This window comes from Zonotrichia albicollis, chromosome 20 (genome assembly GCF_047830755.1).
Source record: "Zonotrichia albicollis isolate bZonAlb1 chromosome 20, bZonAlb1.hap1, whole genome shotgun sequence".
Lineage (NCBI taxonomy): Eukaryota > Metazoa > Chordata > Aves > Passeriformes > Passerellidae > Zonotrichia > Zonotrichia albicollis.
Window position 1 is genome coordinate 7,365,210 of NC_133838.1, and position 17,382 is coordinate 7,382,591.

Sequence of the window (17,382 nt, forward strand, 5' to 3'; positions counted from 1 at the left end):
TGGGTGGGCACTGGGATGAGCTGGGTGGGCTGGGAGGGCACGGGGGTGGGCTGGGAGGGCATTGGGAAGGAGCTGGGAAGGAGCTGGGAGGGCGCTGGGATGGGCTGGCTGGGCAGTGGGGAAGGCTAGGATAGCACTGGGATGCACTGGGATGGGCTGGGTGGGCTGGGAGGGAGCTGGGTGGGCATTGGGATGAGTTGGGTGGGCACTGGGATGGGCTGGGTGGGCACTGGGATGGGCTGGGTGGGCGGCCACAGCCACCCAGCCCTCACACAAAGAGCTCACTCACAGCTGCCCAGGCATGGAGAGAGGTCCTGGAGGTTCTCCCAGGGTATGAGCTCCTGCAGGTCTTGAAGGTCCTGCTGCCACACCAGGGTGGAAGGTCCTGGAGGTCCTGCCAGGGTGGGAGATCCTGTAGGTCCTGCCAAGGTAGGTGGTCCTGCAGGTCCTCCTGCCCTGGCAGGGTTGGAGGTCCTGCAGGTCCTGCCAGGATGGGATGTCCTGGACATCCTGGAGGTCCTGCAGGACCAGGGTGGGCACCCTGCCTGTGCTCTGTGCTGAGGAGTTCCTGGGGCACAGGAGCTCTGCTCAGCCCTGCCTGTGTCTGCACTTGGCTGTTTTCCCCTCCAAAGGGTCTCTCCTCTTCGGGCAGGTGGGCACCCACCCATTCCTCCTCCCACCTCCCTGGTGGGGCTGGGACCACCCAGAGGGACCCACATCAAGGCAGGGCTGTGGGTTTGGAGCTGCTTTGCTCAGGGTCAGGCTCCCTGTGCTCCCCACACCCCACCCCAGGCACAGCCCACCCTCCTCTTTCTGGGAGATCAGAGGGGAAAAGTTCATCCCCTAAAAACCACATCCCATGTGGGTGTGGGGCAGGAGAACCTCCCTGCTCATCCTGCAGCACGTGGGGATGGGGCTCACACCCACCCTGGCACCTGGGGCATCTCCTGCAGGTGCAGAGCGGGGCTGGGGGCCCAGCACACTCCCAAGCCTGTCAGAACCTTGAAAGGGCCTCAGGGCTGGGCAGAGCTCCCACAGCACCCCCTGAGCTGCAGCAGCAATGCCAGAGCCCACACAGACCATGGACAGAGGGACTCCATCCCTGCTCCTGCCCATGGCTGCAGAAACCCACACAGGGGGAGTGGGGACAGCCCTGAGAACGCTGGTGGGATTATTCCCTTTACAGGCTGAAACTTGAAAACCATTTACAGAAAAGGATTTAAAACAATCAAAATTATTTCTTTGCATTCAAACAAATTATTTGTCCTTCTCTCTCCACATCACACACAATCCCCCATTTGGAATTAAACCGGATATAAAATTATAGTTGTGCTTTTAGTTTCTACATTGTCCCAGCTCTGGTAACTCTTGGACAATGGGGACACTGGTGTCACCCCCTCAGCTCTGAGCAGCCCTTGTTCCTGGTGGCACACACAATTCCCACCTTCCAGGACCTGCAGCCTTCACCTTGCAGGACCAAGGGCTGTGTTTGGCATCAAGTGCACAGGGCAGGAGAGCCAGGAACGTCCAGGAGAGCCAAGAACATCCAGGAGAGGAGCTCCTGGGTTCCCAGCAGAGGCTGAGCACCTGCCAGGTGTGTCTGCAGCAGAGCCCAGCCTGGCATGTCCCCTGGCACCAAGAAAACACCAGTGACAGGAGCCAAGGTGTCTGCTGGCACAGAGCTCTGCCTCGCCCACCTGGCTGTGGCCCCACAGGTCCTGCCAGGGAAGGATTTTTGAAGGTTCAGCTTGGTGCTGATGGGTTTGGGGAGGAGGGCTCGGAGGGCATCACCTGCAGTGCTCAGGCACAGTCCCAGCCTGGCAGAGCTTCCTGCTGCATCCCAGAAAAGCTGAATCCCACAGAATCCCAAAGAATCTCACAGAATCATGGGCTTAATCAGCAGCCAGAGTCACTGCCCTAGGGCTGGCATTAAATCCAGGATTCCCCAGGAGCTGCTGCTGGGGCTGGGGCTGGGCAAGGGCAGGGAAGGAAAAGCTCCAGGCTGCCCTTGGAGGAGGATGAAGGGCAGACGGAGGGGAAATGAGGAGGGAAAAAGGCATTTAGAAGGGACTTTAGACAAGGAGCACATCCCACTGCCAGAGGGCAGGGTTAGGTGGGAGATTCAGCTGTGGCTGCCCCTGGAGCCCTGGCAGTGCCCAAGGCCAGGCTGGACATTGGGGCTGGCAGCACCTGGCACAGTGGCAGGTGGCCCTGGGCTGCAATCAGCTGCCATTGAAGATCCCTTCCCACCCAAACCACTCTGGCATTCACATTCCTGAACCAAGGATGGAAACCAGCACCAAAACCCATTGCAGCAAATGGAGAAAGGAAAGGAAAGAATGATTTCCTGGCTGGTTGCAGGTGCCCCCAGTGCCATTTCCCACAGGGGTTTTGTAGCCTGGCAAGGCCTGGTTAGAGAGGTTTGGGCTGTGCCAGGGTGCCCAGAGCAGCTGTGGCTGCCCCTGGAGCCCTGGCAGTGCCCAAGGCCCAGCTGGAGCTCCTGGCACAGTGGGAGGTGTCCCTGCCGTGGATGGGGTGGAACAAATGATCTTTAAGGCCCCTCCCAACCCAGACCATTCCCTTGTTCAGTGATTAGGGCTGTCCTGAGCAGGGCCAAACACAGGGACACCTTTGCCCAGGTGCCCCCAGTGCCCTGGAGGGAGGCAGCACCTGGCTGTGCACCCCTGGGCACACCTGGCACTGTGCTTGTCAGGACCTGTTGTCTGGGACATCCTGCCACCCTCCTGAGCAGGGAATGAGCCACAGAGAGCCCCTCTGTCCAATTGTTGTGGGGGATGAGCTCGGAGAGAGCTCAGCAGGGATGGGCACAGCCCTGAGCCCCCTGTGCCCACCCAGTCTCCAGCACCTGGTGCCAGGGGCTCCAGCTGGAGCTGCACTCCCTGTCAGCTCCTCCAGAGCTGGCAGCTCACCAAGCCCTCGGGGATGGGAGGAGCAGCTGAGAGGTCTGAAATCCTCTGAAATCACCCAAGGGGAGTGCAGGGCAGGATCAACCACACCTGGGCAGAACACACACACACACACACACACACACACACACACACACACACACACAGAGCCACCTGTCTGTGGGGACACCGGGCTGGGCACACCCCTGGCTCACCCTGGTGCTCACAGGCTGGGGATGAAAGATCTCTGCACTTCCACAAGGTTTCCACACTTCCCCTGCAGACCCTTCCCTCTCTTTTTCCTGGGGACGAGGACCCTTGTGTGTGCAGAACACTGGGCTGGGCACACCCCTGGCTCATCCCTGGCACACCCAGGTGCTCACAGGCTGGGGAGGGAGGATCTCTGCACTTCCCAAGGTCTCCATACTTCCCCTGCAGACCCTTTTCTCCCTTTTCCTGCAGAGCACTGAAGGTTCCCTGGGCACAGCCCCTCCTGCCCAGCCTGCTCTCACTGTGCCAACCCTGCAGCCCATGCCAGGGGTGCCAGGGAGGATGAGGAGCAGCCTCAAACAGCTCTGCCTGCCCTGGTTTGGCTCCTCCTGGCAGCCCCAGGCCAGGTGGCTGGGTTGGTTCCTTGGGCTTCATTCAGCACGAGCAGCTTGTGCTGTTTCTCCTCCTCCCTGGGGTGGGCTGCTCATTTTTGCCCTACAAGACAATGCCCTTTTTCAAAAACAAAGAAATTCTAAAGTACATATGAACATATGGTAACATATATTGCAGGCTGCCTATGTGGCCAATTCTCTGTATGTTACCATATGGTGCCAAGTATTTAGCAAAAATATAACTCGACTGTTTCTCTTTCCATATGGGGATTCTTTTGCCTTAATTAATAACATTGAGCAAAAACTCTTTCTAAGGTTTCCAAGATTTCTGCTGGGGACTATCTTATGACAGACACATGCTCCTGAAGGCTTTGCTCCTGATTTGTCTGCACCCTTTTGTGCCTGTCCCCTTTCCTCATGCTCCAGGGGCAGCTGTGGGGACATCTGGGAGGGGGATGCTGCACCCTGCCTTGGCTCCTGCCCCTGATGCCTCAGGTTTTGGTTTTTATGTTTTTCAGATTCTGCTTTAGTGTGTGGGTCTGGGCTTCACATTATGGGATGGTGAGCTCTGTGCACAGAGCAGGGAGACAAAACAATTCCTGCTCCAGCTGGGCACTAAGGACAAATGATCCAAATCTCAGCCCCAAGAGCACAAACACCGTGGGCTGAAGAGAGAAAAAAAAGCAGGATGGGGCTGCCTGGGCCAAAGCTGGAATTGGACAATGAACTGCAAGGTGCAAATGGAGCAGAACTGATCAAAGTGAGAGACCCTGTGCCCGGTCGTGCATTTTGGGACCGTTTTGGTTCATCTTGGGTTCATTTTGTGACCACTTTGGTTCACCTTCAGTGCAGCCCTGGCTGGGCTCTGGTGCTGCCCAAGGTGGATCCATTGAGGAGATCCTTTTAATAAATCCCTGCTTTATTCTTTAGCTCAGTCTGGTCTCTGTTCTAGGGCAGCCTTCCCAAGGCATCATCCCCTCAGGGCCTGGCTGCAGCTGGGGGATAACTCAGTGCCTGTGGGCTGCATCCCCCAGGCTCATCCCAGAGCTAATGGAGCCAAGGGGAGGTGCAGAGGGAGCTGGTGCAGCACAGAGAGCATTGGTGGTCACACAGGGGCTGCTGTCTCCAAAGGGAGCAACTGACAGAACCAGAGCACACAGCCTCATGCTGCCCCAAGGGAAATACAGGTTGGATATCAGGAAAAGGATTTTTACAGAAAGGATGATAAAGTTCTGGAATGATCTGCCCAGGGAGGTGGTGGAATCACCATCCCTGGGTGTGTTTAACAAAGCCTGGATGTGGCACTGGGTGCCAGGGTTGAGCTGAGGTGTTGGGGCTGGGTTGGACTCGATAGTCTGGAAGGTCTCTTTCAACCCTGTGATTCTGGGAATTCTGGGCAGAACATTCCAGAACTTTATCATCCTTTCTGTAAAAATCCTTTTCCCAATATCCAGCCTGTATTTCCCTTGGGGCAGCTCCAGTCTGTGTGCTCTGGTTCTGTCAGTGCCTGGAGACAGAGCCCAGCCCCAGCTGAGCACAGGCACCTTTCAGGAGCTGCAGAGAGTGATGAGGGCACCCCTGAGTCTCCTTTTCTCCAGGCTGAGCACCCCCAGCTCCCTCAGGGCTTCCTCACAGGGTTTGTGTTCCCAGCCCCTCTCCAGCCTTGTTGTCCCCTCTGGATTCCCTTGAGCATCTCAACGTCCTTCCCAAACTGAGGGGGCAGAAATGGACACAGCACTCCAGGATGATTTCCTGGTTCTCCTGCCTGCACTGAAGCCCCCCCCCCCCCCCCCCCCCGTGCTGGGCACTACCAGGCAGAACCCCATTTCTGCATCCCTGGCTGTCCCCGTGCAGAGGCTCAGCAGGGCTGACAGCCTGTGCCTGCTCTGCACGCTCTGACCTTCTCCCAGAGCCATCTCTGAATGCCACCACGTCACCAGCAGCCCACAGCCCCCATGGGAGCCCGGCTGGCAGCCTGCTGTGAGGGTGGGATCTGATTTGTGCCAGAGGTTGGGCAGGAGAGGTCAGAGGCTGGGCTGGGCTGAGCTGGTGGGGAAGATGAAACAGGAAAGCCTTATATATATGATTGCCTGGCAAAAGATTTTGACAATATGGAAACTATAAGACAATAAGTGAGATTGAAATGAAAGCAAGCTTTGAGATCCCTCAGTTACTGAACAACTGGAAAACAATGGCATGGCCAGCTGAAGGTGATCCCCTTTGGATCAAACAATCCCCTCTGCTTGCAGACAGGCCTAAGGCTCAGAGCAGACCCTGCCAGCTTGGCAGAAGGGGCCCAAAGAGGAGTTTTTAGGGTTTAAAATGTAACACAGAATGGTAATGCAGAGAGTGATGAGGGCACCCCTGAGTCTCCTTTTCTATGATGATTCTGTGGTTCTATGACCTCCACAGCCCAACCACCCCCATGCTCTGGGTGCAAGCTCAGTTTCACCAAAATCCCATCTCCCCCTTGGTCACTCTCCCATGTTCCCCAGCTTCTTTGGGGGCACCATTCTCCCTCTCAGCCAGACACACAAGCACTGACAGCAGCAACAGCCCCACCGTGTAATATTTAAAACAATTTTATTCATGAAAATATGCTGTACAATGCACTATACACAGTTCTTTACATTGCCACATACACAAACTCTAATAGCACAACCAAGAAAGTTACCATTGCCTACAATAAATGTGTGTGAGAGATGAGACCCTCCCCCCCAGTCTGTACAGTTATAAATACGAGGGAAACGGACCCAAAGCCGCCAGGGGAAGCAAACTGGGGGGTCCTGGGTGTCCCCCCACACTGGCTGCAGGCAGGGCAGGGTGGGAGCAGGGAGGGAGATCCTGGTCCCAGAGGGGAATGGTTGATGGAGAGGATGGAGATCAGTGAGGTGGGATGTGGGGTAGCTGATTGCAGAGAGGGAACTCAGAGTGTCAGGCAGTGACACAAAGCCCTGGAGGGTGTCCCCTTCCCCATAGTGACAGTCATGGGGGGGGCACAGCCACGCCAGCCACCCCCAATCCATCACCACCACCCACCTGCACACCACAGCTGACATGCCCTGGTGCTTTGTGGCAGGGCCAGCAGTGCCACCCAGCCCTGCAGCCCCCCCGGGGGTGCCCATAGCTGCCCTGGGGGTGCCCATAGCCGCCCTGCCGCCCCTCGCCCCGCAGGGCACTGAACACACGACTGACTGACTGACGTTACCAACACGACTGCACCGCACACACGACAACCCCACGGTCACGAACCACGACACAGCTTGGCCAGGGGCCGTGCCCACGCAGCGGGGCAGGGGCACGGGGCGGCACGGCGGGCACGGGGACAGCTCCCTCCAGTGCTGGGGACAGGGCACACCTCCCTTCTGTGCTGGGGACACGGGGACACCTCCCTCCTGTGCTGGAGACATTTCCCTCCTGTGCTGGGGACAAGGGGATGCTGTATTGCACTAAGGGGACACTTCCCTCCTGCTTCTGGGGACACAGGGACACTTCTCTCCTGTGCTGGGACACCTCCCTTCTCTTTTGGGTACAAAGGGACACCTCCCTCCTGTGTTGGGGACAAGGAGACACTCCCCTCCTGCTTCTGGGGACAAGGGGACACCTCCCTCCTGTGCTGGGAACACCTCCCTCCTGCTGCTGGGGACACAGGGACAATTCTCTCCTGCAGTTTGGGGACAAAAGGACACTTCCCTCCAGTGCTGGGGACAAGGGGATGTTGTATTGCCCTAAGGGGACACCTCCCTCCAGTGCTGGGGACACTTCCCTCCTGCTGCTGGAGACAAGGAGACATTTCCCTCCTGTTCTGGGGACAAGGGGACACTTCCCTCCTGCTGCTGGGGCTCTCCCGTCACACTGATGGCCAGCCAGTGTCTGTGACACCGCAGGGGACTCAGGGACCCCAGCATGGGAGAATCCCATCTCCAAATGCCCCACTGCTGCCCGGCATGCTGGTGTGCTGCTGGATCTGTGCCTGGAGGGCAGATGCCTGGAAGAACCAGGAACCCTTCCCTTTCTCCCTTTCCTGGAGGTCAGACGCCTGGAGAACCCAGGACTCCATCCCTGTCTCCCTTTCCTGGAGGTGAGATGCCTGAAAGAGCCAGGACCCTTCCCTTTCTCCCTTTCCTGGGGTGCAGAGGCCCCAGTTTGCTCCTGCCTCTGGGTCCCTCACACCACGTGCTGAACTGGGGGTTCAGGGGTTAAAGAGCCATTTGCAATCAGTTTCCAAGGATTTGAAAGATGCCTGAAAGGAGAGGTGGTGTTTATAAAAGGAATGCGGTAATGATCCTGACCAAATAATCCTTTTTTAAAAAAGCATTCAAGAAAGATTATATATAATAGAATATATTAAATTCTGTACATGATCAAATAATGTAAACATAATTAATTAACTTGTAAGGATGTCTTTAGAGACTGTGCCTACCGTGTGCCCTGGGTGAAGGTGGCAGTGGCACGCGGGGCTCCTCTGTCACAGCCTTGTGGGTCAGGAGAGGAGCAGGAGGTGCCACCAATGGGTCCCCTGCCCTGACACTGTCCCTGAGGCTGGCTGAGACCCAGCTCTGGGGCAGGAAGAGCTGGGCTGGGGAAATGTGCTGGTTCTGTGCTCTGACCCCGCTGCAAACTCAGGGCTGGGGTCACAGAGAGCCTGTGGTGCCCAGGAGCAGAATGGCTGAGCAGAGACCCCACAGGACACAGCAGCAGCTCCCAGCCCCTCCATCCTCTCCAGACCAGGTGCTCACCAGCCTGACCCCCTCCCAACCCTGCTGCTCCTGGCAGCTCTGTGGAATGGCTGGGGCATCCCTGGCCCTCTCCTGCCCCACAGAGTGGGGTCAGTTTGGGGTCCTGACGCACAGCAGGATCACCTGTGAATCGTGGTCCTCACCCCCATGGAGCCCCAGCCCCTGGCAGGTGGGCGCACCCCTCTTGCTGACAGCTCCTGGCACCCCAGGGGTGGGCAGTGAGACACTGGGACAGCCATGGTGGCACTGACCCCCCAGGAGCCCCTGTGGCACCTCCCTGAGCAATGTGGGTCACTCCAGCTTGGAGCAGGATGGACTCCACACTGCATCCAGAGGCCTGGGCCACCACATCTGTCCCTTCTCACACACACAGCCCCTCCTGGAGGATGGCCCACAGACCCCAGCTTTCACCCCAACATCCATAACCCCCATGATGAGCCATGTGATAGGACACAGCCACCAGCCAAGCCAAGAAGAGCCATCTTGTGGGACACGTGATGGGACACATCACCCACGGCCTCTCTCCTCTCCCTAAGCTCGACCTTCTCTTCCTTTCAATGCAAAAACTCAATGGCAAAAGAGTGCATAAAATCAAATAAATACTTCCCCCTCCCCTCCCCTGCGAGCTGCCCCTGAGCCTCCAACCCAGGGGTCCCTCAGTGCCAGCCCAGGGGTCCCTCAGTGCCAGCAGGACCCCCCTGGACTGTGCCCAGCCTGCTCTGAGCAGGGGCTGCAGCTCCCCCTGCCTCCCCAAGGGCTGCCAGGTGCTGCTCCAGAGCTGCTGGCTGCACACCATCACCACCCCCTGCTCACTGCTCAGTCAGGAACCCTGCCTGGAGCCACCAGGACACCCAGCAGAGCTGGCCTGGGACTGTGGGCTCAGAAGAGCTCCCATCTCCACCAGGACTGAGGGGCCACGAGCCCCCCCTTGCCCTGGGGCAGGGTCCCCACTCCTGACACTTCTGCCCAGAGGACTCATTTCCCAAGGTGGCTCAGAGAAGAGCTCTTTCCCAGGGGTCCCACAGCACCAGCCATCACCACTCTGTCCCCCAGCCCAACTGGCACCATGGGGCACTGGGACTGTCTAGAAAGGCTTTCCCTTCCTGCTACTCCCTGGATCTGCCTGGCTCCAGCAGCCTCTCCCACCCACCTGCCCTGTGTCCTCCAGAGGATGCTGGCAGGACCTGGAACACCTGGGGCTGGGCGTCCTCCCCCATCTCAACATTTCACCCTCCGGTTTGTGTTTCGTGTTCGACCTTAAGCTCAGACCGATGGCTCTCGCCTATCTTAACAAACAAAGGCAGAAGAGAAAGGAAAAAAAAACAGTGAGTTTCAATGTTCCCCTGGTGTCTTCCCGGTGGCGAGCCCGAGCAGGGGCAGGGTCACCCGGGCACCCAGCTCTGGTTCGTGGGCTGTGGGCCCCCGGGCAGTGCGGGCACGTTGAGCCCGTTCTGCGGCGGGAGCGCCGAGTCGAAGTTGAAATCCATCTCATCGCTGTCCATAAAGTCATTGAGGATGATGGACTCCACGTCGCACTCCAGGCTCCCGTTGAACATGTCCAGGTCCAGGTCTGCTGGGAACCTGTCCTGGCCCAACACAGGAGGGTGGACGGCCCCCGGGTAGGGGCCCTGCAGCGAATCCAGCAGGCTCATGTGTGCCCCTTGGCTATTGGCGTAGGGATGCAGGTGCCCGTGGTGGTGCGGCACGGCCGTCATGCTGCACGACTCACTGGGCAGGCTCATAAGGCTGACAGGATTGGCTAAGGCACTGGTGCTGACCGCAGGGTGGTGGCCGGCTGGTGACGGGTGGTACAGGGCGTTGCTCTTCATCAGAGAGCCCGGGTGGGGCGGGTAGGAGGACAGGGCCTGCTCCCCAGCCCCGCACAGCAGCGGGTTGTGTCTGTGGCCACGGGCCGGCACCATGGGGCTGGCCTGCGGCAGCGGGGGCAGCTCCCCCGGGACCATGCTCTCCTTGTGCGCGTAGGAGATGGAGGAGAGCAGGTCCTGCAGCGAGGCGTTCCTGTAGGAGCTGGCGGGCGAGAAGGTGGCCTGCTTGTTCTCCTGGATGGTCTGCATGGGCAGGCGCCGCATGAGGCCCATGGCCGGCTGGCTGTAGATGGTCCCACAGTAGGTGTTGGAGGCGGCCCCCATGCTGGAGCACTTGGAGTTGAAGGTGAAGCTGGAGCTCCTCTGCCGCAGGGCAGCCGGGGGGAGCTGCTGCGAGGGGCTCATGCTGTAGCCGTCCTGCAGGTCCTCCAGCATGCTCTCCCCCAGGCTCTCGTTCAGGCTGATGGTGCCGGTCAGGTCGGTCAGCCGGGGCAGCTCCACGGAGCAGCGGGCGCTCAGAGAAGGAGACATGGTGCTGGAAGGGCTGGGGTACATCAGCGGCGACGAGGGCGTGCCATCGTCCTCCTCCAGCTCGTCCGGCTCGTGGTTGGCCATGATGGGCGAGAGGCGCCCGCTCAGCGTGCTGGCCGTGGAGCTGGCCCGCGTCCTGAAGTCCGCCCAGGCGTCGTATTCGTCGCTGGCGTGGGACGCGGGGCTCTCCGACCACTTGGGCTGCTGGGAGGACGGGCTGTCCTCGCCACGCTCCTGCGTCACCTGCAGCTGCTTCTTCTTGCTGGCCTTGCCCTTGATGCGCAGGAACTTGCTGTTGTTGTCCATGGACACGGCGCGCCGCCGCGGCGTCTTGCCCGTCTTGCCGCCCTCGGGGTTCAGCATCCACCAGGAGCTCTTGCCCGTGCCCTCGTTCTGCACGCGGATGAAGCGCGTGTGCAGGGACAGGTTGTGCCGGATGGAGTTCTGCAAAGGGGACAGCAAGGACAGGGGCAGGGTCAGCAGCAGGGAGGGCATCCCCGAAGGAAAGGGACACCCACGGGGCACTGTGGGACACCGTGGGACACTTGGGGTCCATCCCTCAGAGCTGAGGGTTTGGGGCTGGGAGAGCTCGGCTGGCAGGTCCCTCCCACATCCCACGGGTCACAGCCCCTTTGCTGGACTCCCAGCTCTGTCTGTGGCACAATTCCTGCCATAGCAGGTCCCAGGGACCCACAGCAGTCAGGGGAGCACCCATGGGACCTTCCTTCCCTGGCAGGAGGCAGCAGAGGGACAGGGTGAAGAGGCAACAATGCAGTGATGGGGTCAGGACCACGCACAGGCCCAGGGCTTCTCTGCCCATCCCTCCCAGCCCAAGGCCACCATGTAGCCAGCACATCCCACAGGATGCTCCCAGCACAGCCAGCACCTCTGTGGAGATCCCAGCCCACTCCCCACCAGCCCCACAGACAGAGGGGATCCCTTTGGAGGAGACACCAAGCCCCTTCCCCTGTCTGGCATCACTCCTGATGTGCCCCCCTCCACCCTCAGCACCAACACCTGCCCTGTGCAGGGCTCAGCAGCACCACCACAGCCCTAAACAACCTGTTGGCATCATGTGAGACCTTGTCCTGTCAGGCCAGCAGGGCAAGGGGGACGATTTCTCCCCTCGGCTCTTGTGAGACCCCATCTGCAGAGCTGCCTCCAGCCCTGTGATACCCAGCACAGCAGGGACATGGAGCTGTTAAAGCTGCTCCAGAGGAGCCCATGGAGCCGCTGAAGGGCTGGAGCTCCTCTGGAGCCAGGCTGGGAGAGCTGGGGGTGCTGCCCTGGAGAGGAGAAGGCTCCAGGGAGAGCTGAGAGCCCTTGCAGGGCCTGAAGGGGCTCCAGGAGAGCTGCAGAGGGACTGGGGACAGGGATGGAGGGACAGGAGCCAGGGAATGGTTCCCAGTGCCAGAGGACAGGGCTGGATGGGATCTTGGCAATTGGGAATTGTTCCCTGGCAGGGTGGGCAGGGGCTGGGCTGGAATTGTCAGAGCAGCTGTGGCTGCCCCTGGAGCCCTGGCAGTGCCCAAGGCCAGGCTGGGCATTGGGGCTGGCAGCACCTGGCACAGTGGCAGGTGGCCCTGGGCTGCAATCAGCTGCCATTGAAGATCCCTTCCCACCCAAACCACTCTGGCATTCACATTCCTCAATCAAGGATGGAAACCAGCACCAAAACCCATTGCAGCAAATGGAGAAAGGAAAGGAAAGAATGATTTCCTGGCTGGTTGCAGGTGCCCCCAGTGCCATTTCCCACAGGGGCTTTGTAGCCTGGCAAGGCCTGGTTAGAGAGGTTTGGGCTGTGCCAGGGTGCCCAGAGCAGCTGTGGCTGCCCCTGGAGCCCTGGCAGTGCCCAAGGCCCAGCTGGAGCACCTGGGACAGTGGGAGGTGTCGCTGCCCATGGATGGGATGGGATGGGATGGGATGGGATGGGATGGGATGGGATGGGATGGGATGGGATGGGATGGGATGGGATGGGATGGGCTTTGACGTTCCTCCCAACTCAAACCACCCTGGGATTCTCTGACACCTGCCTCTCCCTGCTGACATCAAGGGATGCCACCCCAGCTCCCTGTGCCTCAGTTTCCCCAGAGGACAAAGGCAAGATGCAGAACCCAGGGAAGAATCTGCAGGACAGAGACCCTTCCCCAGCTCTGCCCAAAGGCTCAGGGCTGGCCAGGGGCTGCTGGAGGCTCCTCCCCAGCCCTTTCCCAGCTGCAGGAGGGACACAAGGACGAGGAGGAGGAGGAGGAGGAGGAGGAGGAGGAGGAGGAGGAGGAGGAAGAGGGGAGAAAGTTTGGTGCTGCTGTGGTGTACAGTGGAATACTAATGAAGAGGCAAGTGAGCTCCAGCCTCATCTATCATATTATGTAATGGCTTACTTCTCTGCACTTCATTTATTTGGAGATTGCTCCCAGGCTGGCTCCTCGCCAGCAGCCACCAAATCCAAGTCTACAGAAATCAATCTCGCACTGACTGATTAAGCCGTGTTTAGAACTAATTGCTCCTTCGTGTGTGGGGAGAATAAATTACGGGCTTTAATTTCACATCTTTAAAATGCAACTGCAGGTATGGGCCAGCCATTAACCCCTTCCTGCACGGCTGGGGAGGGCACCCAGGGGGTGGTTGGGACACAGCTGCCCAATCAATGCTCGCCACCTTCAAGCAGAGCAAGTCAAGCCCTGGCAGGGAGAGTGCCCCTGACCCTTCCAGCATCTCTCCTTAATGCACAGGATGATCCAAGCTCCCATCCAGGACCCAGCCACCGTTCCTGGCAGGGAAAATCCCCCTGACCCCTCCAGCAGCTCTCCTTAATGCACAGGATGATCCAAGCTCCCATCCCATCAAGGACCAAACTCCCATCCAGTCCATCATTGGACAGGATGATCCAAACTCCCATCCAGGGCCCAGGCACCATCCAAGCAGCAGGGACAGAAGCACAGCAGTGGTTGTCACTGCCTGGCAGGGCCAGGCCACCATCCAGCTCAGCCCCATGGTGCTGCCCTGCACCCACAGACTGTGGGGAGCTGGGGATGCCAAACTGGGCTTGCAGGAGTGATGCCCAGTCCCTGCTGGGCCCTGGCACAGCCATGGTCCCTCCCTGGCAGCACTGCCAGCCTGCCCAGGACAGCAGGCAGGAGATGCAGCAGCAGGGCTGGAGCTGCGATGCAGAGCACAGGGACAGGGGATGGGCTCTGGGCATGTCACAGCTGCACGGGGGTGACATTCAGCATCCTCCCAGCACAGAGGGAGCACAGGGCACCCCGCAACCCCGAGGCAGGGCATAGGGCTGGCAGGGTCAGGCTGCCCGAGGCAGAGGAGATGAGGAGAGGCTGCTGCTTCTCCTGCAGCCGAGCTTCATTAGGAGCCAGAAGCCAGCAGCAATTAAGTGCAAGGTGCAGCACACCCGGCTCTCTCCTCATTAGCACCCCGACACGCTCGGCTGCCCGCGGCTCGGGGCGCACGGAGCGGGGCTGGGCTGGGCAGGAGCTGATTAACAGCAGGACCTGCCTCACCCTCGGGCACCCAGCGTCCCCCTGACACACAGGGGCCAGAGCTGCCTTGGCACGGGATGCCCTGGGGTCAGGAGGGAATGGTGCCAGCCCCAGAGCACCCACGGCGCCTTTGGCACCACTCCCTGTCCTGCATCGCTTCTTGCAGCACCACTGCAGGGCTGGCTGTGCTCTGTGCCCACTGTGCCCCCATCCCCTCTGTCCCCGTGTCACCCCTGCCTGTCCAATGGCTCAGCCCCTCACTGCTAACCCAGCCCCACAGCCCCCGGTGCTCAAAGCCCAAACAGCACTGGGCAAGGGCATCAGTCTGGGCTCAGAGCTAGAGGTGACACACAGCCCCCGGTGCTCAAAGCCCAAACAGCGCTGGGCAAGGGCATCAGTCTGGGCTCAGAGCTAGAGGTGACACTCAGCCCCTGCCAGGGGTGACACCCAGCCTGTACTGGGGGTGACAGCCAGTTCATGACAGGGGTGACACCCAGCCCATGTCGGGGGTGATACACAGCCCGTGCTGGGGGTGACACGCAGACCGTGCCAGAGTGACACACAGCCCATGCCGGGGGTGACACAAAGCCCGTGCTGGAGGTGACACCCAGCTGGTGACAGGGGTGACACCCAGCTGGTGACAGGGGTGACGCACAACCTGTACTGGGGGTGACACACAGCCTGTACTAGGGGTGACAGCCAGCCTATGACAGGGGTGACACACAGCCCATGACAGGGATGACACACAGCCTGTGACAGGGGTTACAGCCAGCCTGTGCCAGGATGACACCCAGCCTGTGGTAGAGGTGACACCCGCACCGCGGACCCCCGCCCGGCCCCGCAGCTCAGCCGAGGGCACCGGGATGCTCTGCGGAGCACAAGGGCGGGCTGGAGGTGGCCCCGGGGCTGCAGGTGCGCCGGACCCCCTGCCCAGGCACCAGGGCAGGACGCGGCTGAGCCCGTGCCAGCCCGTGCCAGCTGCCGGAGGCTTTGCCAGGCTGGAAGACCCCGGTGCCAGGGCGGTGCCCGTCTGCGGGGTCGGAGGGGGGGCTGCGGGCACCCACAGAGCCCCTCACCCCCCCTGGAGCCCTCCTCCGGCGAGCCTCATTGTCAGGGGAGCCGGCAGTGTGAAATCGGTCTGATTAGCAATTAGTGCCATTGTAACGGGATTAGCCGGACCCATTGTGCGGGAGAGTGCCTCGACTGTCAATGGGCAGCTGGCAGAGACGGTGAGGATGACAACGGTGCTGCGGGGGAGCCTCATCCCCCGGGGCCGGACCCCGAAACGAGCATCGAGCCCCGAGATGAACCCCGGGCCCTGAAACAAGCATCGACCCCCGAGACCAACCTCAGACCCCGAAATGAGCATCGAGCCCCGAGATGAACCTCGGACCCCAAAATGAGCATCGAGCTGTGAGATGAACCCCGGGCCCTGAAATGAGCATTGACCCCTGAGATGAACCTCAGACCCCAAAATGAGCATTGACCCCCGGAGATGAACCCCGGGCCCTGAAATGAGCCTCAGACCCCAAAATTAGCATTGAGCCCTGAACCCCTGGCCCCAAAATGAGCATTGACCCTCAAGATGAACCTCGGACCCCAAAACAAGCATTGACCCTGAGATGAACCTCAGACCCCAAAATGAGCCACCCACATGGGTACCAAGCCCAGGACAGGCACTGCCCATGCCTACCCCAGCCTTGGGCTGCCCACGAGTGTTGGGGTGCAGGGAGTGGGGCTGAGTCCCCCCCACGTGCCCCGAGGAGAGCAGGGTGAGGGGAAAGGAGTGCAAGAACAGGAGCAGGCCCTGGGCAGAGAGGGGAGAGCAAACCAGGCACTCTGGGGCCCTCCCCATGCCTGGCACATCCCTGCACCCTGTGCTGTGCCCACCGAGCTGCCACCCCTCCCCTATGCCCAGCACCACGTGTTTTCCACGCAGAACCCAACCCCAGCTGCTCCCCACACACCCCACACCTGCTCTCAGAGGTTAGTCTGTCTGTCTGTCTGTCCAGGCTGCTGGGCCACCCAGCCAAGCAGCCCGTTGGTTGTTACCTGGTGTGGGCTCAGCACTGATGGCAGGAGGAAGCAGGGACAGGGACAACGGGTAGGGACAGGGACAAGGAAAGGGACAGGGACAAGGACACAGGGACAGGGACAAGGAAAGGGACAGGGGCAGAGACAGGGATGGGGTCAGGGACAGAGAAAGGGGCAGGGGTAGGGACAGTGATAGGGACAGGGGGACAGGGAAACGGGGACAGGGAGAGGGAGAAGGATAGGGACAGGGACAGGGTGACAGGGACAAGGACAAGGAAAGGGACAGGGACACAGATGGGGACAGGGCAGAGAGGGAGACAGGGACAGGGACAGGAGAAAGGGCAGGGGCAGGGGGAGGCAGGAGAAGGGGGAAGCAGGGGGAAGCAGGGCAGAGGGAGCAGCCGCCCCCCGGCGCGGGGTCTGGCCGGCGGCGGCGCGTTCGGGTCAGTGCTCGGGCTGAGCAGAGCGGGGCTGACGCGCCGCTAATTGAAGCAAATGCCCATTAGAGCTGCGAGGGGCAGGTGGCTGACACGCGAGGAGCCCGGGGGGCACGGCCCGAGCATCCCCGCCTCCCCCCGGCGCCGCCGGCAGCTCATTAGGGAGCGCTAATCACCCCCGGGGTGTGCGCTCAGCCCGGGACAGCTGGGCACGGCTGCTGCAGCCTGAACCCTCCTGAACAACCCCGGACCCGGTGTGTGCCATCCATGAACACCCCCGGCCCTTGTGTGTGCCATCCCTGACCCTCCCTGAACAACATCGGACCCTGTGTGTGCCACCCCACAACACCCCCCCGACCCTGTGTGTGCTCCCCCTGAACAACCCCAAGCCCTGTGTACCACCCCTGAACACCCCTGGGCCCTCTGTGTGCCACCCCCGACCCCTCTGTGTGCCATCCCTGTGCCACTCCCAACCCGTGTGTGCCACCCCTTGCCACCCCCCGGCCCCTGTGTGTGCCACCCTCTGCCATTCCTGTGCCACCCCTTTGTGCGCCACCCCTGAACACCCCCAGCCCCTCTGTGTGCCACCCCTCAACCCCCTGTGTGCCACCTCTGTGCCACCCCTGTGCCACCCTATGTGTGCCACCCCTGAACACCCCTCTGTGTGCCACCTCTGTGCCACCCCTGAACACCCCCTAGCCCCTGTGTGCCACCCTTGTGCCACCCCCATGCCACCCCTGAACACCCCTGTGTGTGCCACTGATGATGGATGGATGGATGGATGGATGGATGGATGGATGGATGGATGGATGG

At 60.5% G+C, this 17,382-nt stretch overlaps 1 protein-coding gene across 4 annotated transcripts in view; it reads right to left on the reverse strand.

Annotated features, from left to right (window-relative positions):
• Positions 1-6,074: 6,074 nt before the first annotated feature.
• The window catches only part of LOC102074923 (forkhead box protein O6), a 42,491-nt gene continuing 31,183 nt past the window's right edge, over positions 6,075-17,382 (reverse strand). The window contains exons 2-3 of one of the 4 annotated variants that reach the window (XR_012583297.1): positions 7,322-11,048; positions 6,075-7,260 (exon numbers count right to left, since the gene is read on the reverse strand). Coding sequence is in view for 1 of the 4 variants with exons in the window: in XM_074555421.1 (XP_074411522.1) it covers positions 9,630-11,048 (1,419 nt within the window). In the remaining 3 variants the exon portion in view is untranslated. Of the gene's footprint in view, positions 11,049-17,382 lie in introns of all 4 variants that reach the window. The other 3 variants (XR_012583299.1, XR_012583298.1, XM_074555421.1) reach the window with 3 other exon arrangements.